Below are 20320 nucleotides of genomic sequence, written 5' to 3' on the forward strand. Positions count from 1 at the left end.
TATAGAAGAGGAGGGGGGAGAAGGGGAGGAGAGAGAAGATGCAGTTGGGGGGGGGAGAGAGGGATGTAACCAAAACATTCCTTTGCTAGTAAATGTAAACATCTCCTCTTCGTATGGAGATTAATTGGCTTGTGTGAGGCTTCAAAGGAGTTTGCCGTGTTGGTTTGTAGCAGCAAAACAACCAGACCATCCAATTCCAATGTAGTATAAGCCTTCGATAACCACAGCTCTCCCCGTCAGATGCATTTATTCATTTATATATTCATTTATATCAGATTCATTTATACTCCCCTCTCCACAATGGAGACCCAAAGCATTCTTATTTCCTCCATTTCATTCTTACAACAACTCCGTGAGAAGGCCAGACTAGGAATGAAAAACCCTAGAAAAGGACTACCCCCTCAAGGAGGGGGAGGGAGAGCGAAAGAGGAGGTCTGCCTGACCAGTTGGCCAGGCTGGGGTCCACTTTCCTTGTTTTGTGCAGAGATCAGGCAGGCCAAGTCAGTTGCCACCTGCCTTGCCTTGCCACGGGGCTCAAGGAGGCTGGGTGCCACTTCCCCTGCCATGCCTCAGGCAGACTGGGTGCCGCCTCACTCACCTTGCATGGGGCTTCGGTGGCCTGGTGTAGTGCTTATGTTACAGGGCTGGTCTGGCACAGGTGTGTGTGTGAGAGAGGCCACTGGCCCACTGGAGGCATTGTGGTGCTCTTAATGGCCAATCTGCCTCTGCCTGTGAGGTAAATTAGGCTGAGAATGTGTAACTGACCCAAAGTTACCCTCTGGAGAATGTAGATTCAAGGTCCTAGTCTGAAACTCTAAGCCCCACACCACACTGGCTTTTGTGAGCTTAAGCAATAGCAACCAGCCAGGCCTGAATGAGTCATGCAAGTTGCATGGTAGCAAGTCACCTGTGGTTACTGTCACCCTGATAAGTCCTCCTTCAAAGGTCAAAACAGCCCCAGAAAGAGCCCTGCCCCCTCCCTCTACTTTTACTGACAGAACCAAGCCTAGAATGCTGGAAAAACTGTTGTGGTTGTTTAGCAACAGCCACAGAGGATGCCATGTTTCTTAATGCTATAGGTGCTCCTTTGATCATTTGGGATCCCTCTGATGTATGTTTTTTTAAAGATTTTAGTTTTTCCTGCAAACCTGGGGTGTTTTTCACGTTTGTAAAAAGATCTGCCTTGCCTGTTCATGGCTTCAGTTTCTGAATTTAAGTTTCCTCCAGTTTCTGGATTTAAGCGTCCTCAGATTTGGCCACGTTGAAAATTCAATAAATTGGTGATAATGGCTTGGATCCTTTTGGGCTTTTCCATGGGTAATGCCCCCCCACACACACACACACACTCTGTGCCCCAGGAACAGTATTTCAGGTGGCATTTGGGACTACACTGGGCTTGGGTGGGGGGAGTAAGAAAGTCATACTCCGCAGGCAAAGATCTTTCTACCCAAGAAAATCTCAGGGCAGGCCAATATTTTTTCATCTAAAAATGCAACTTACAAAAAAGCGTGCATTAACATTAGTTACTCTCTGCCTTGGAAATCATTGGAGGTTAGACAGTGAGAGGCCACATCATCCTCTAGGGGATGAGAGAGTTCAATATAATAGTGCACGTTTGAATTTTACAAGTGTACCCCAGTTTGTGTGGCTTTGAGATATAATCATACCTTTGTTGTTTATTTTGAATAATTCTTGAGTATTGTAACATGTTAAAGGTTAAAAATCAAACTTTCTCCCCAAAATCGATCAGCATTGAAATGTCAGCTGTTCAGTTATGGTAGCATACCAGCATGCAAACACTGGTCTAATATTGATTTGCCTGGCTGCATAACATTTGCATTGTGACATTTTGCTACAGCATTAGCAAAACAGTTGTTTCTTAAGCAGACATTTGAGTACTCAATGTGACCTATTTGAAATTAGATGTTGACTATTAGACAAAAGTATGTTTTTTACATATTACTCTAGAGTGTGTGTTTTTCAGGGTGGGGAGGTGTTCCGTCACCAGTGTTCAGCCATTTCTTTAAGCAGGCTCATATTGTGATGAGATGCTTTGCATGCTCTAGACACCATCCAATGTCACATTGCTTCACTGAAGCCAGACAGCAGTAAGAGCAACATCCTGCAAGACAGCTGTGGTGCTTCACTAAATCTGAGCTGCATCTGAATAAGTTAATTGATGCTTTACTAATCTGAACAGCATCTACATAAACTGTACCACGTTTGTTATCTCCACCCCATATTACACAAAACTCGTGCATGTTGTGGATTCCTTTTCAGTTGTTCCTACTCTGGTCCATGTAACATGATCCTTAAGTACCAGCATGGATTCTCTAGGGAGTTTTCTTGTTGCCTCCTAGGGATTTTCTTTGCATTACCTCCTGGATCAGCTTCTATTTATGAGCTAAAGAAAGGCAATAGCCATTTAACTGAGAGGTGCAGACAAGGGACTGTATAACTGTTGAGAGATGTAAGTTAAACTGCACATCAGTGGGAACAAGGCAGCCACTCAGAGTGACTCCAGTTCACTGATAGCGTTGTATAGGATTACCTGCAGAGGGTGACAATCAGTCTTTAACTAAAAGCACGCATGCTGTTTGCCTATTGATTACAATTATTAGGGAAAACATAGCAGAGCAAATAAGTACAGGAAAGAAATACATAAAAAGATAATTAAAGTGGCAATAGAAATCTAATTCTATGTGGTCTAATATATCTAACCTGAGAAAAGAGGACTGGTGTACGCCTCTTGTGTGTTAAAATTTCTACAAACCCCCTCCCCCCGCCCCCCGGCATACAACCACAGAGACACTTCAGAAAGCTCCCAAGCTGCTGGCTGTATTTATAGGAGAAAATGTATCTGTTAATTCCAGGACTCTAAATTGATATGGAAACTGGAGAGAGTTTGTCCCTGAAAGTACACTAGATCCTCAAAAATAGACAGAGGAATGCTTGGGAAACAACTAAGAAATCATATCAGAGCAGGGATATCAGCCTTCCCTGAATATCCTGGCTTTTTTGATGGACACATCACAAAATTCTCAAAGATTGAGAAAAACAAAATAACTCTCTGTCAGCGAAGGTGACTAAGTAATAAGCACTGAATCCACATTCTTTAACTTTCCACCTGAAACAAGACCTCTTCTAGAAGCCAAGTCAGATCACTCAAAAAGAGAGAGACTGTTGTTTTATTAATGTAGTTGAATGTGAAAGGGACTCTGATGAAGATGAGGTCTTATAATTGCTATTTTGATCTTGGCTTTTCCTTTTTATGCTGCACAACTGACCAGCCGTGGCTACAATTCTACTGGGTGTGGTGAGGAATGATCAGAAATAACTGAATGTTCATACATGGGATGAGATCATGCATAGGTGTGACAAGGTGTGATAAGATCATGCATAGGTGTGATATGTGTAACTTTATCTTGGGCTTCATTTGTGACACAAATCCCCCCTGAATAGATTATAAAGTAACATGACCCAGTCTTAATTTTGATGGCTATGTTAATGTGAGATTGTTATTTTGAGAAATGATGAATTATTTGTAGATGTGACTGAGGCACAAGAGTCAGGATTACAAAAGAACTACTGAATTTATTTACTTTCTCAGTGAAGTGGTTTGAAAGTTACTGCAACAACACAGCTTCACAGCATTTGACTGAGGGAAGCCTTTCCCCCCCAGAGAATTACGGTTACATGTGGGTTTAAAGCAAGGGGGAAAAGGGGTGGTAGTGGGGATTTCAATCCAAAGAAAACTGAGTAACAAAGGTTTGGGGGGGGGGAACGTATATATGTATGAGCGCCAAAATCAATATAAGAAAGTAAAAAATTAATACAAGGATATTTAATAAAATTTCAAACAAAATTGTGTAGTTAAAACAGTGTTAAGTTTGGTTCCATATATAAATCCTTTCCTATTGTGTAAAAATTATTGCACAAATGTACCTATACACATAGGGATGTCATATATCACAGACAGCTTACAAATGACCAAGGACTATTATATACACCATAATATACATATCACATCAATACAGGGATCTCCATTCTAGTTCCCTCGGAAAACAGGCTCCTGATTAAGATCACATTTTCTCCGGAACCTTAATCAAATAACCATTCTGCTCTACCTGAGTCATACTTCCAAAACCCATGGATCCCCTCAGCAATCAGACTTTTTCTCTCTTGAAGAACCATTGGAGTTATCAGTTCACTCTCAATTTCTACCCCAGCATTCTAACATTCTCTCCCTTCTGATTGGATGTTGCTATGAATCTGCACATTCAAAACTTGGTGACAGGGGAAGGACAGGACAGCTACTTGTATGTCAGTAGGCATCTTAGGTTCTACACCAACTGTGAGTGATTCAGTTAGTAAGTCTCAAATCATTAATACAACTGATATAGAGGGTATTTTTGAAAAATGAATTGTTATTGTATAATAGGGACGCATTATAGAATAATAGACCTTCTTGTAATTCCTCTTATCCCTGGATTGTCCTAAGCAATGTAGTGTGCTTATAATCAATGTGAAATGCAGAGATACAGTACCAACACACTGCACTTTTTCCTTTCTTCAATACAAAATGCATAATAAAATGTGGAAGCGTCCCTTGTAAAAGGCAGCAGTTGCTGCTTAATCTTGTCTTTTGCTTGCCTGGTTATTAATCAAATGCTATAGGTCTGCCAAAAAGCATGAAATGGTAACATTGAAAACCAATCAATCAAATGTGTGTCCCAAAGCCTTTTCAGAGGGTTGTAACTAGTACCAATTCCTAACAGAGATGCAGTTATGCATAAATCCATTTCCTAAGCATTAGTACCTCTTATATCATTTTCTAATGGCAGCCCATGGCATTTGTAAGAACTGAATGCTAAAACACTTGTGTATAATTCTGCAAAGGCATAGGCTGGGGGCAGTGTCTAGAGTGTTGTGTTCTTATAAGGACTGGAAATTCAGTTTAATCAGATTCTCGAAGTGATTGCCTAGATCTTTCAGCTTTTGTAAGCTGTTAGAGTTGATTCTACAAGTCACTGGGAAGGTAAGGCAGTTTTCACTGATCTCTTCCTCTTGTTACTCCTCCACCCACGTTCCTGAGGATCCTCTGTCTTCCAGAAACAGTTCTTCAAAAAGATTAATAAGAGGGGAAATTGGTGATAATTGTATTCCCTCCCCTTTACAGAAATGCCTGACACTATGGAAATCAACTTCTGGAGACAGCCCCTTTTCTTCCCCTAATTGTTTAAATGCATGGGTTTGCCCATAAGTGAATGCACTTGTTCTGCATGTGCATAAGGTTTCAACTTTAGACTTTCTCACAAGTACACATGAAACAGTCTTACAGTGAATCAGACAATTGGTCCATCAAAGGCAGTACTGTCTACCCAGACAGGCAGCAGCTCTCTGGAGTCTCAGGCAAGATCTTTCACATCACCTTTGACTTGTTGCTTACTGAAGATAGCAGGGATTGAACCTGGGACCTTCTGCATGCTAAGCAAGACGCTCTAATATGGCTCCTCCCCTTCCTGGTGCTTTCAACTAAAGGAGCGCAGGTAGAAGGGTTAAGAAAGAACTGTGCCTCAAACATAGGTGACCTGCTACCAGAGAGTGAACCAATGTTGGTAGTATAAAGCAGCCTCGTGTATTCATGTGTTCAGGTATCACGTGTTGTTACTCTGCTACCATGGTGAGACAACTTGGTTTCTGTGACTTCAGTAGAGTGCTTATTAGCTGTAGCCCTTCTCATCGAGAGATGAGCTTCTTGGTAACTGATCTAGACAGTGAGGTAGACAAATGTGAATAGAAACTACCCTTTTCTGAAGCAGAAGTGAGGTAAAATGCCCTCCTTTTTCATTTTCTTCCTACTCTATTTTGTAGGATGAAATGCGGTACAGGAAAAAAAGCTGCCATCTGATGAACTAGCTGAGACTATTATAAGCATTTATATAGAATTTGAACGCTCAAAGCATTTTCTGTAAATGTTTGGCATAAACCTTTATAAGAATCCTGAAAGGAAAGCTTTTATATTATTCCCATACTGAGGAGGACTGAGGCTGAGAATGGATTACGTAAGGCCACTTATTAAGTTCATGATAGAAAATAGGTTTGAATCAGACATCTAATTTGTAACTTGGTCTTAGCCACTAACTGTACCAGCATGTTCATCTGCGAGAAGAGCTTGGAGAATCCCTTCTGTCAAAAATATTTGTGTAAGAGTTAAGTTATTAAGAGCTGGATGTTGGTGAGCTCTATGAGAGAACAGTTATGGACATTTTAACTGCTTCAGTACTCTTAATAAGGTGGATTTGGCATAGGAATAGATTAGCTGTTGCTCACTATCTATAGAAGGGAGATAGTTAAAATTAAACAGTGACTGGATCAAGGACTGAAGAAGAAATTGATAGAAGGTTAACTATGTCTAGTATTTAATTATGTTTGAAGATTACCGGAAGTTGATACAAAGACAAGTTTTAGAGATGACAAGAAATGAAATGGTAAATGTACAGAACTGGTCAGTAATGAGAGTATTGTTAATTTTCTCTTTCTTTAGATTGGACTTAAAGGAGGTAAAGTTGAACTAAAAATGAAAAAAATACTGAAGTTCGTACAGTGAATAATGAAGATGTTACGATCTGGAAACAAGAAGGAAAATCCTGTGCTTTTATTAAGGCATATGAATGAGTAAATGGATTATTTGGATTAATAGTAACACTGGGTTAGATCTGAAGACTACCTTTTATTATCTTCCTCCAGTGAAGGAAGCTCTTTCTTTTTGAAGAAGATTCATTTAGCAGGAGTCAGTAGATTTGATCTTATGCAACAGTGTACCAAGAGATCAAAATGTTTGAAAAAATTTAATTAGATCTTAGCAACTGTATTTTCTCTCCCTTTAGCTGACAGCGCGATCTTTGCCCATTGTACAAGCTGATGAGAGACTTCAGCCTCTACTCAGTCACCTCAGGTAACATAAATAATACATGTTTTCCAGTCTCTTATATGAAACATGCAACCTTTCAATCATGTTTTGATGAGTGGAAGCTAATATTCTGAAATCCCTCTTGCCTCTGAATAACCAAGCACAATACATAGTATTTTTTATATTTAATATTTATAAAAATGTAGCTTTACTAAGACTCTGCGTTTCATGGCTATTTCATATTTTAAGCAGAAGCAAACTTAAATTTTCCATTGAGCTTCTCAGTGCATCCTCTCCCAGCTCATGCTGTTTTTCATAGAATCATAGAATCATAGAGTTGGAAGGGGCGATACAGACCATCTAGTCCAACCCCCTGCCCAGTGCAGGATCAGCCTAAAGCATCTCTGACAAATATTCATCCAGCCTCTTCTTGAAAACTGTCAGTGAAGGGGAGCTCACCACCTCCCTAGGCAGCTGATTCTACTTTTGAACTACTCAGACTGTGAAAAAGTTTTTCCTAATATCCAGCCAGTACCTTTGTGCATGTAATATAAGCCCATTATTTCGGGTCCTACCCTCTGCTGTCAACTGGAACAGCTCCCTGCCCTCCTCCAAATGGCAGCCTTTCAAATACTTAAAGAGAGCAATCATGTCCCCCCTCAACCTCCTCTTCTCCAAACTAAACATTCCCAAGGCCCTCAGCCTTTCCTCAAAGGGCTCAGTCTCCAGACCCCTGATCATCCTCGTCGTTCTCCTCTGCACCCTCTCGATTTTGGCCACATCCTTTTTGAAGTGAGGCCTCCAGAACTACACACATTACTCCAGGTGCAGCCTGACCAAGGCAGTATAGAGAGGAGCTATGACCTGCAATTTTGATGCTATGGCCCCTTTGATACAACCCAGGATTGAATTGGCCTTTTTTGCCACCCCATCACACTGACTGCTCATACTTCGTTTACAGTCCACTCTTACCCCAAGATCCCTTTCACATATACTTCTGCCCAGAAGTGTATCCCCCATCCAGTATTTGTGCTTCCCATTTTTGTGGCCCAGATGTAATACTGTGCACTTGTCTTTGTTGAATTGCATCCTATTCACAGCTGCCCACTTCTGCAGAGTATGAGCCCAAAAGAGAGAGTCACGTAAAGTAAATGGTATCAGGAAGAACGTGACCAACTAACTAAGAAGGTGTAATTGCTATTTTGCGGGTAAAATCTTGTCCCTTCGCCGTGGCTTGCCACCCACTGTTGATACAGTAAGGGAACTGGAGACCCCTTGGCCGTCTTCTGGGTCCGTATTAGACCATTTCAGGCTGCTCTCTCAGGACGATGTTGACAGGATCCTGCAGGGGATGAGGCCAACCACCTGTCCTCTGGACCCCTGCCCATCCTGGCTGGTGAAGGCCAGCTCAGAGGGGCTATGGGACCATTTGGAGGCCATTGTTAACATCTCCCTGAGCTCTGGGGGTTTTCCAGGAGTGTTAAAGGAGGCGGTAGTGCGGCCCCTCCTGAAAAAAAAACATCTTTGGACCCCACCAACCCATCCAGTTACCGCCCAGTGTCGAACCTCCCGTTCCTGGGCAAGGTGATTGAGCGGGCGGTGGCGGTACAACTGCAGGAATTCCTGAATGATGCTCTAGTCCTGGACCCATTCCAGTCTGGCTTCCGTCCTGGCCATGGGACGGAGACAGCCTTGGTTGCCCTCACAGACGACCTTCGCAGGCATCTGGATCGAGGCGGGTCAGCGCTGCTTGTGTTACTTGATCTCACAGCAGCGTTTGACACGGTTGACTATGATTTGTTGGCCAGCCGCCTTGCCGACGTGGGGATTAGAGGGACAGCCTTACAGTGGCTGGTCTCCTTTCTCCAGGGTCGGGGACAGAGGGTGGCGCTCGGGGGAGATCTATTGCCCTGTCACCCTTTGGTGTGCGGGGTTCCCCAAGGGGCGATACTCTCCCCGATGTTATTTAACATCTATATGCACCCCCTTGCCCAGTTGGTGCGGAGGTTTGGGCTGGGTTGTCATCAATACGCGGATGACACCCAGCTTTTTCTGTTGATGGACGGCCGGCCAGACACGGCCCCAGACAATCTGGCCAGAGCTTTGGAGGCTGTGACGGCATGGTTGAAACAGAGCAGGCTGAAATTGAACCCAGTGAAGACGGAGGTCCTGCAGCTGGGATGGGGGCTGCCAGATGTTGGGATCCAGCTCCCTGCCCTGGATGGGACACCACTGGCAACTTTGCCAGTGGTAAAGAGTCTGGGTGTGCTCCTGGATGCCTCCCTATCGATGGAGGCCCAGGTCACGGTGGTTGCCAAGTCTGCATTTTTCCATCTTCGTCAGATCAGGCAACTTGCCCCCTACCTGACGCCCCAGGACCTGGCTACAGTGATCCATGCAATGGTCACCTCCAGGCTAGATTACTGTAACTCACTCTACGCTGGGCTACCCCTGGGCCTGATCTGGAAACTACAACTGGTCCAGAATGCGGCGGCACGGGTCCTGACTGGTATACCTTACCAGTCACACATCACACCTGTCCTGCGCCAGCTGCACTGGCTTCCGGTTGAATTCTGAATCAGGTTCAAAGTGTTGGTTCTTACCTTTAAAGCCCTGAGCGGGTTGGGACCGGCATATCTTTGGGACCGCCTCTCCCTGTACGTTCCCCGGAGATCGCTTCGATCAGCGAATAAATATTTACTTGTGGTCCCCGGCCCTAAGGAAGCCCGCCTCGCTTCAACCAGGGCCAGGGTCTTTTCAGTCCTGGCCCCAGCCTGGTGGAACGCTCTGTCAATGGAAACCCGGGCCCAGCGGGACATATTATCGTTCCGCCGGGCCTGTAAGACAGAGCTGTTCCGCCAGGCGTTTGGTGATTGAAGGGGGCGGTGCCATGTCGGCCTCCCACCATTGGGGTGGGGAAGGTTCTCCCCACCACTGCACCTTGTCAATTTGTTTTATTTTTTGTATATTGATTTTAGTTTTTGTTTTTATCGATTTTAACTGTTCACCGCCCAGAGCCCCTGGGGATGGGCGGTATATAAATTGAAAAAATAAATAAAATAAAATAATAAATAATGCAGTCAATATAAATCTACAAACAGTGAATTTATAGAATTAACACAAAAAGCAATCAAACATAACAATCAAAAAGCTCTTAAAGGGAGCCTCGGCAAAGCCAGACCGCCCCGTTGCAACGTAGCTCCAGCAGGTAGCGACGTGCAAAACCGAGGGTGGGGGGAAGGCAACCCAAGAGTCAAAGAAACCTAAGCTGTGACCATAGCCAAATGCTTAGTAACGAAGTAAATCAAAGCATACAAAGAACAACATTCAAACAAAACCCACCAATTTGTGCAACAAGGAATCCATGTAGAAGTAACAAAGCCAATTAATGGTCTATAATAATAATAAACTCAATGAATAAGCTGCTGAAATAAGTATTCAAAATGTAACCGCAACGGGTTAGCTAGCAATTGACCATCCCGTATCGGATTCTCCTTCTTTCAAGCAGTTACAACTGTTAAGACATAAAAATTTACAATAAATACAAATTTCAAAGTTTGCACACAATCCTGTAGTTTCTATTGACAATATACTCACATGTCAGAAAACAGTTCAAAACACATTCAAGGCAGGTACATAGTAACGGCTCACTCTCAGGCGTAAGCACAGCCGATTAGAAAACTCATTCTTAAGTACCATCAACCATCGAATCTTTTAAAGTGCCAGAGCCTCAGATAGTCCTCATAAAAATGCTGTAAAGTTGCAATTTATATTCAGTCCCTTTGATTCTACAGTACCATTAATTGGCTTTGTTACTTCTACATGGATTCCTTGTTGCACAAATTGGTGGTTTTTGTTTGAATGTTGTTCTTTGTATGCTTTGATTTACTTCGTTACTAAGCGTTTGGCTATGGTCACAGCTTAGGTTTCTTTGACTCTTGGGTTGCTTCCCCCCCGCCCTCAGTTTTGCACGTCGCTACCTGCTGGAGCTACGTTGCAACGGGGCGGTCTGGCTTTGCCGAGGCTCCCTTTAAGAGCTTTTTGATTGTTATGTTTGATTGCTTTTCGTGTTAATTCTATAAATTCACTGTTTGTAGATTTATATTGACTGCATTATTTATTAAACCTTCTTAGTTAGTTGGTCACGTTCTTTTTGATACCACTTCTCCAGAGTATTCAGGTCTTGTTGAATTTTAATTTTTTTCTTCTTGGGTGTTTGCTACTCCTCCCAATTTGGTATCATCAGCAAATTTAATGAGCGGCCCTTCCACCCCTTCATCCAGATCATTGATAAAAATATTGAAAAGTACAGGGCCCAAAACCGAGCCCTGCGACACCCCACTGGACACCTCCCTCCAATCTGATGAAACACTGTTGACCACCACTCTGGGTGCAGTCCTCTAACCAGTTCCCTATCCACCGAACTGTCCTATAGTCCACTCCACAGTCTTCCAGTTTGCCCATCAGAATGTCATGGGGGACCTTATCAAAAGCTTTACTGAAATCCAGATAATCACCATTGACCACCACTCTTTGGGTGTGGTCCTCTAACCAGTTCCCTATCCACCAAACTGTCCTATAGTCCAGTCCACAGTCTTCCAGTTTGCCCATCAGAATGTCATGGGGGACCTTATCAAAAGCTTTACTGAAATCCAGATAAATCACGTCAACAGAGTTCCCCCGATCCAGTAAGCTGGTCACTCGATCAAAGAAGGAAACCAGGTTGGTCTGGCAAGATCTGTTAGGGACAAAACCATGCTGACTTCCCCGGATCACTGAGCGGTCCTTCAGATGCTTACAGATTGATCCCTTTAAAATCTGTTCTAATATCTTCCCAGCCACAGAAGTCAGACTGACCGGCCTGTAGTTTCCCAGGTCATCCTTCTTCCCTTTCTTAAAGATTGAGATAACATTTGCTCTTCTCCAATCTTGTGGCACATCCCCAGTCCTCCAGGAGGCCTTGAAGATGATGGACAGGGGTTCTGTAAGTCCCCAAGAAAGTTCTTTCAGCACTCTTGGGTGCACCCCATCCGGCCCAGGGGATTTGTATTCATCCAGTGCAGCCAGATGCCTCTCCATAACCTCTCTGTCAATGTCAACTAGTCTCTCAGGTGTCCTGCCACATTTTCTACTATCTCTAGATGTGCCTGAGTTCTTCAGGGAGAAAACAGAGGCAAAAAAGTCATTAAGCCTGTCTGCTTTTTCTCTGTCCTGCATCAGAGTTTCTCCACCTACTCCCAACAGTGGTCCGATTGCCTCATTTACCTTGCGTTTGCTTCTCACATATCTGTAAAAGTTTTTCTTATTGTAGCGAGCCCTCCTGGCCAGACCCAGCTCGTACTGAGCTTTGGCCTCTCTGATGGCTGATCTGCAGTACCTAGTAACCCTCATATACTCCCCTTTAGAGGTCTGTCCTTCTCTCCATTTCCTGAACATTTCCTTTTTCTCCCTTAGCTTATTCTGGAGCTCTCTGTACATCCACATCGGTTTCTTGGAGCCCTTACCATGTTTCCGTCTTGCTGGGATAGTGAGGGCTTGAGCTTGCAAAAGCTCATGTTTGAGAAGAGCCCACCCTTCACTCGCTCCTTTCCCTTCCAGCACACTCCCCCACGGAATGACTCTCATCAAGCCTCTGAATTCATCAAAGTTGGCCCTACGAAAATCTAACCTACGAGTCTGGCTACGAAATTCCTTGGCCCCCACAGGAACTGGAATTCAAGGAGGACATAGTCACTTCCCCCTAAGATCCCCACCACCTTCACCTCATCTACCAATTCTTCCCTGTTGGTTAATAACAAGTCTAGTATGACTGAACCCCTTGTAGCTTCCTCCACCTTTTGAAAAAGGAAGTTATCAGCCAGGCAGGTCAGGAAATTGCGTGATTCATGACGCTTTGCTGAGTCTGTCTCCCAGCACACATCGGGGAAGTTGAAGTCACCCATAATTACAAGGTTCTGATGTCTGGATACTCTACCAATCTGTTCAAAGAGGGCAGCATCCGTTTCTTCTCGCTGGTCAGGTGGTCTGTAGCAGACTCCAACAATAATACCCTTTGTCCTTCCTCCCCTTATTTCTACCCATATGCTTTCCACTGGGCTGTCCGCCCCATTCTCCATAACTTCTTGACAATCAAGCCCTCTCCTCACATACAACACCTCCTCCACCTCCTCTTTTCCTCCACTTTCCTGGCCTCTGTGTCCTGACCCACAGTTTATGAACCACTGGTTTAATAACAACCACAAAAGGATCTTCTAGTGATTCATGGCTATGCAACCTAATATTATGGCATGGGATTCCACTCATTTTTTCAAACAAAAATACAATAAATTTCACAGGGTATGCCCAGGTCCTTGTACATGCCTAAAGTTAATGCTTTAATGTTAATGTTTGTTGTCCTAAATGCTTGTTTTCTCTGTTCTTTCAGTCAATACAATATAATAATTTATCTTTTGTATTCATGGACAATTTAAAGAAGTTTATTAAAGTTACTGCAATATTTGTGTGTCATCCTGAATATATGGGAATAGTGGGAATATTTTTGTAAAATGAGCTCACCATGATAAGTCATTAGCAATACTAGCAACATCTATCAATATGTTCGACTTTCTGCTCATATTTAGAAAATTATGTTTTGTCCCTAGTGGGACAAACAAGATATTGTTTTTTAAAATCATATACAGTATTTTCCTTTGTTCAGCATCTATTTAAAGCCACAGATGTGAATTTATTGCTTTGAGTTTACTGCATATTCCCTTGGGTTGTCTTCTCAGAGTGCTCTGTAATATTTTGGTGTGAATTTCATCATTGTGTAAATAATTTCAAAAGAAGACCTTTTTTTGTGGTGGTAACCCTTATAATTCCCCTTCCACCAAACCCTTGAAAGTTTGTGTACAATGTTTAGCAATGCTTCCTTTAAGTAACTACAAGTTAAATATTTGATATGTCTAATTAGATTTCAAACATTTTGCTCCTGCTTTGAAAATTAACATTGAGATCTTAGTGTTTAATTCTGAGTACTCTTAGCAGAAAGAAGTATACTTGCTTGGATGTATCAAGGCATCACTGGTTTATTTTTACTTGGGTGTATCAAGGTATCATTGTGGTTTATTTTTAAAAGTGTGTGTTGAAGAATTTGTTCTGGTTTCAGCTTGCACATTTACATTTGCTGAGTTGTCATGTTGAATGTTATTTCTATGGACTATCTTCATTTCTAATATTTTAGTTTTCCATGGTTAACAGCAAGATTAGCTTTCTGAATCTTTGAAAACTCCATATACTATAAATGACTTCCATTCTTCTTTGGTCACTCTGCAGCCATGCATATGTTGGTCCAGATTACAACGTTCAAAAAAATACTGGAAAAATTTCATTGGAACAAATTGATGCTGTAAGTATTTATACTTCTCTAATGAGCAAGGCTGTTAATGATAGGACGTTTTGGAGGTCATTAGTTTATAAGGTCGCCATAAATTTGAAATGACTTGACAGTACATGACACACACTACTCAAATTTTCTGGGTGTGCAATGAAACAGTGTTCCATATAGCAGCAGCAAATACGTTATTGTTATATTGTGTGTGTGCGTGTGAGTGCAGGTACACACGTCTTCAAGTTGAGGCTGACATGGCAATCCTGTAGGGTTTTCAAGGCAAGAGAAATTCAGCTGTGGCTTGCCATTGCCTGCCTCTGTGTAGCAACCCTGGCCTTCCTTGGTGGTCTCCCATCCAAATACTGACCAGGGCTGACCCTGTTTAGCTTAGAAGATCTGACAAGATCAGGCTACCTTGAACATCCAAATCAGCACTATCAAAGCTGTAACATTCAAATTGCATAATGAAACTTTTTAATAAAGGGGGTATACATTTGAGGAAAGGGTTTAATTAATAGATCAGGAGTCTCCCCAATGTGATGTCTGTGAGTATCATGGCACCCACCAACACTTTTCCTGGCACTCATCAGATGTTTTTGGAAAGCGAGTGGGGCCCAGCAGGGGCTTTTGCCCAGCATGGCTTCTGATTAGCTGTTGGAGATCTGACTGGCTATGCAGATTTTTAAAAAGTGGCTTTAGCAACAGCTGCCACTACAGTACAGTACAGTGATTTTCACTGTGATTGATGGGAAGCTGTGTATGTGCAAGAAAATCTTTTTAAATATTATGTTTATTTTAAAAGGTGTCCTGTTAAACAGAGCTTCTGTCTGAAATGTTGAAAAGTTACTATTGCACTTATGCACATCTTTATTCCCTGACATCTGTGGTTGGCTCTGCCTCTTGTGGCAGCCATTTTTGGTTGGCTCTGCCTCCTGTGGAAGCCAGTTTGTGGCTGTGCCCAACACCTGTGTCCAAAGGTGCCTGCAAGGTCAAAAAGGTCGGGGAATCCCTGGAATAGATATTCATTCAAATCACCCACTGAGATGTGTTGACTGTTCTGGATGACTCTGGTCAGGCCTGATTCAAATATAGGTGTTCACTTAAGAAGCCCTAAGCATGTAGTTAATTTCCTATATCAAATCATTTTACTCCTGTCAAGAGGGACACCTCAAATAATGTTTTAGATTCGTTATTGGGTACTGTACAGAAGCAAATACAATTATAGAATCTCTGCTTCCATTCAAAGCCTTTATTTAAAACATAATTATTCAGCATTCTTAGTATTAGCTAAATCAACAGAAAATCACACCATCCATTATAACTATATAGATCATTAAAGGAGAAGAATTACATGAGTACAAGAAAGTATCATACCCAAAGATGAGCACGTCCCAGGAAAGGATCCCCTTCTAAGAAGGAGCTCTCCATCAATTCAACTTCTCATATTTATAGGGTTTCAGAATCATCTCCTAACAATAACTACCTATCCTGCTTGAGAAGGGCTCGCATTCTTGGCTAAGTAATGATCTTATAACTTCAAATAAGGTTATCTATATTTGAAACGTCTTCTTAAAGTATATAAAAATTGTTAGGTCATGCTTGCTACCTTTTATCAAAGTCTATGTAAAATTAGTGATTACAAATTTCTCATACATATGAATATCTTTTGGGCAGTACACCCATCCTTAATTCATATCTTTACTTCTGTGAAGTTAGACATTCTTTCCATTCTCAGATGATCTCTGCACCTGGGCTTCAACACAGTATCTACAGATACGGTTTAGCCAGCTCTTCTAATCTATATAAGGCCATACAACTGTGTTACTCCTTTGTTTCATGTCCCCTATCTAAGATAGTTTTATTCTGAGGGTATTCAAAGATACTCTTTGTGGCATGTCTAGTTGTGGGGCTAGGCTAGCCTTGTTTTTGTGTGTAAAGACATCCTCTATAATCTTCTTGGTCAAATCCAGGAACAGTTCCCCTATATTTCTAGCTATATTCATGAAATGATTTAGGCATAGATGTGCTGATGTGATGTATACTGAATGACAGATGCTTTTAAGAGCATTTTTCCAAGTACTTCACAAACTTTATTGCTGTAAATTTTATAACTAAAACTGTGGATAACAATGTTGGCCTGTGTTATAACATAAGGTAAAGGTAAAGAGAGTTCCCTGTGCAAGCACCTATATGTAATTATTATTAGATCATTATTTATTATCTTATTATTTTAACATAGGTGATAGTTTGAACACTATTTATTAAAGCTGGCAGTTTATACCTAAGAAGTGCAAGCAAATAATTAATTGGAGAACAAACTTAAATATATTGCCAGATTTAAGAGATCGTAAATAATTAACATTAGCGCCCAGAGTAGAGAATACAGTTTGTTTTTTTAAAGTAGCTTTTCCCAGTTAAAATCGATACTTTAAACTACTAACCCTACTGATGCATGTTTTTGGCTAGGATTAATAAAGATAATTTCTCAAGTATTAAATAGTACTTCTGTGTTACAAGAATAAATGTATATGATTGAGTAATTAGACCTAAATGCTAAGAGGCACACTAAGTTTTTAACTAAATTTAATCTGCAGATCCTATAGGCTTTGCATACACTTTTTAATCTCCATGAGCTGTTCACCTTAATAGTTTTAATTAGTGATTGCAATTGGCCTGTAAATTATGGCAATCAAAACATCTATAATGCAAGTTTTCTTGTTACAGCTTTCGGTTAAATCATTTCCCCTCTGCATGCGTCAGCTGCACAAAAGTTTGCGTGATAACCATCATCTACGTCATGGAGGCCGTATGCAATATGGTTTGTTTCTAAAGGGTATTGGTTTGACACTAGAACAAGCTCTGCAGTTTTGGAAGTCTGAGTTCATCAAAGGAAAAATAGATGCAGACAAGGTAAGTTAGACAATTTAAATAGGAACACAGCACAGTATTCTGTTTGGGAAACTTATTTATCTTATCCATGCATAGTATGGGTACCTACTGTTGATTAAAAGCTGAAATAAAAGCTAAAGCAGCCACTTTCCCCTTCTTGCAGTACAGTCTCATGATTATCCTCTTTCATTGCCAGTTTTATTGGTAATTTTATTCGAATCATATCTGGGAGCCTGAGTATGAGTCATGTATGTTGCAAAAAGAATCATTCTGGAAATTCTGGTTCTGTAATGTTTCTCTGAATCAGATCACACCTCCCTTGTCCTTTACATTAGAAGCTCATCCACGAAATCCATGTTTTGTAGCGTAATGTAGTATTTTATGCTTCCAAACTATCTGGAATGTGGGTTGTGGTTCTAAGCCTTGTCTTACCTTGCTGTAATTTACTAACAGGGATTTTAGCTCAATGTATTTTCAATCAGGTATCTTTTAAAAAGATAGACACAAATAACATGCATAAGATTTTTCCATAGCCTATTAATCCTGCAGTTAATGTTATGTAACAACCCATGTCATCACTGAAATCTGTTAAAGAAAGTGATAATCATACCAAGCAAAAAAAGCCTATCAGAATTCTTTAAACTGATAATTTTAATTACACATTTTTCTAATACCAGGACTGAATGATATATTTAAAGGGCACTCGTGAAATAGTGGTAAGGAAGAAATGAAAAATGTCAAAATAGGTGATAAACTCAGATTTTTGCAGTAGCATGAAATAACCCTTTTCTAGAGCTGTAGTAATGACTGTTGTAAAAAACTTGGGGGGAAATTCAACTACTACATAATTACCAAAAAGATGACTGGCTTTGGGTTGAGCATTTCTTTCATCTTGCCAGAGAGCAAGATGACAAGATGAAAGAAATGCTCAACTCAAGATCAGTCATCTTTTTGGTAATTATTCTTATGTAATAGTTGAATTTCCCTCCTAATTATTTAGACCACCCATTGTACTTTATTGAGCCTTGATTACATGAGGTATCTCAGGTTCAAGAAACTAAACCATACACTATAAATTAAATAAATTTGCACGGTTATTTGTGCTATATAGTATGCTTTCCTTCCTTGAAATGATAGTATGTAGATTGAGAAGAGCACAGCAAAGGCACAACACAATTACTGTTAGTTTAAACTATCTGGATCTCGCAAGAGAAAATTTAGACTATCTAAAGAAATGACAAAACTCTTACTGATTCCATTGTTTATCTTGAGCCTAACTCTTCCTGTGTCTTTTACATAAAAACTAAAAACTAGCTTCAGTGTAAAATAGTGTTTCTCGTTGAGTCACAGCAGTACAACACTGCTGTCAGTTGTCATAAATCGTATTGTAGTGTATGTTTCTGTTAGTTGCCACCTAGTGGCCAAGTGGCACATACTTTTGTTGAAAAGAGCAAGAGTCCGGTAGTACCTATAAGACTAACAAAATTTGTAGTAGGTAGGGTATGAGCTTTTGTGAGCCACAGCTCACTTCTTCAGATAGCTCGTACCCCAACATAAATTGTTAGTCTTATAGGTGCTACTGGACTCTTGCTCTTTTCTACTGCTACAGACAGTTTAACATAGCCACCCATCTTAATCTATACTTTTATTAAGTAATCAGCTTAAGGGTTGCCAGATTCCCCTTGGAAATTGGGGGAGGGATAGTGGGGGGACTTGCCGGATCATGGGGGCCCTTGCTGGCAATGTTGTAACATTGCCTGAGATGCACCACAGTGCTGTCGCTGCTAGAACTGCTCTGGGATATGGGCAAAACTCTATGGTTTTTGCCCAAATACCAAGATTTCACATGCTGACATGATGGTATCACTTCTGGGCATATGAGAAGTGACATCAGCACGTTGCTGGTAACATGATGATATCAACAGGAAGGGCCTGCACTGCTAGTAAGTCATCCCCTCCTCCCCAGCTTCACTCCATTTTTTCCTCCACTACCAGCTGAGTGATGGTGAGAAATGCTGGCTAGGGGCAGGAGTCCCCCACTCCCAGCAGGGATGGGGGAGGCTGGCAACCTTAGCAAGACAAGGCAAGCTCTTGGGGAAGGTGGGGCTTGTGCAGGTTTTTCCACAGATGGTTGCCTGGCTTTGTGTGCTGTGGCTCCAATGAGGATGATGATGATGATGATGATTACATACTACTCTTCTAGACAGATTAATACTCCATTCAGAGCAGTGAACAAAATCAGTGTTATTATTATCCCCACAATACAGCTGGAAAAGTGGGGCTGAGTGGTTTGCTGAAGGCCACCTACTGAGCTTATAATACAACAGTTATACTCTTGCCTTGCCATTGTGAGCTATACACATTACACTTACTGTTGAAAAATGCAGCAAGTCTCTGATGGGCTTACAGTTTGGATTAAAAATAGTAAAGATATGTATACATCCCAAAGATGTTTATATGGTATGCAAAAATGCATGTAGGAGAGACTTATTAGTGGAACTATAAAATAACCAAGGCTGTGCAAAGGTAGTAATGCCTTTTCCTTTCCAATGGCATTATCAAAAGAAATGGAAAGGAAAGTGATTCTGATAATAAGGAAATGCAAGATAGGGGTTGGCATGAAGAACAAGTTTAGAATTACTTAAGGTATGAGTAAGGATATTACAGGATCGTTAGTAATGGTTTTCATGTAAAAATGTCAGCAGAATAGGAAGCAGAGGATGGGATTAAACATAGAATCGACAGTAGTCAATTGAGGTGCATCTTGTCTTACTGTAAATCTGAGATTCATTTTCAGTCTTCTGTGCACTCCCACATGGAACTGTGCATGCACAGGCCTGCCGATCATTAGGTTCTATAGCTAAAATTCCTCTTGGGGATGTCTGCCCCTTCCCAGAGTGCAGGCACAGCTAGTTTCCCACTGAAACAGCCCGCTGTCTGGGAGAGCAACGCCCTCGACCCTCAGTTCCTCTTTTGTTTCCAGTCGGAGAGGTTCTTCTTCTGTCGATTCATTCTTCACCTAGTCAAAAGGAGAAGTCAGGAGGGAGCTTTATTTTAAAAATACACTCAGTACAAGTAAAAAAAGCTTCCCAAACCGCTTCAGAAATATGGCAAAGTGCTGGGAACCTTGTGTTTAATCTAGGGATGTG

The 20320-nt window shown here is 41.5% G+C and overlaps 1 protein-coding gene across 1 annotated transcript in view; it reads left to right on the plus strand.

Moving 5' to 3' along the window:
* PRIM2 (DNA primase subunit 2) overlaps positions 1–20320 on the plus strand; it is a 102721-nt gene that overhangs the window by 51722 nt on the left and 30679 nt on the right. Inside the window, exons 8-10 of the mRNA XM_054985219.1 lie at positions 6891–6958; positions 14228–14300; positions 17007–17192. Of these exons, the coding sequence (XP_054841194.1) occupies positions 6891–6958; positions 14228–14300; positions 17007–17192 (327 nt within the window). The remainder of the gene's footprint in view (positions 1–6890; positions 6959–14227; positions 14301–17006; positions 17193–20320) is intronic.

The sequence above is a fragment of the Eublepharis macularius genome, chromosome 1 (genome assembly GCF_028583425.1).
Source record: "Eublepharis macularius isolate TG4126 chromosome 1, MPM_Emac_v1.0, whole genome shotgun sequence".
NCBI classification, from domain to species: Eukaryota; Metazoa; Chordata; class Lepidosauria; order Squamata; family Eublepharidae; genus Eublepharis; species Eublepharis macularius.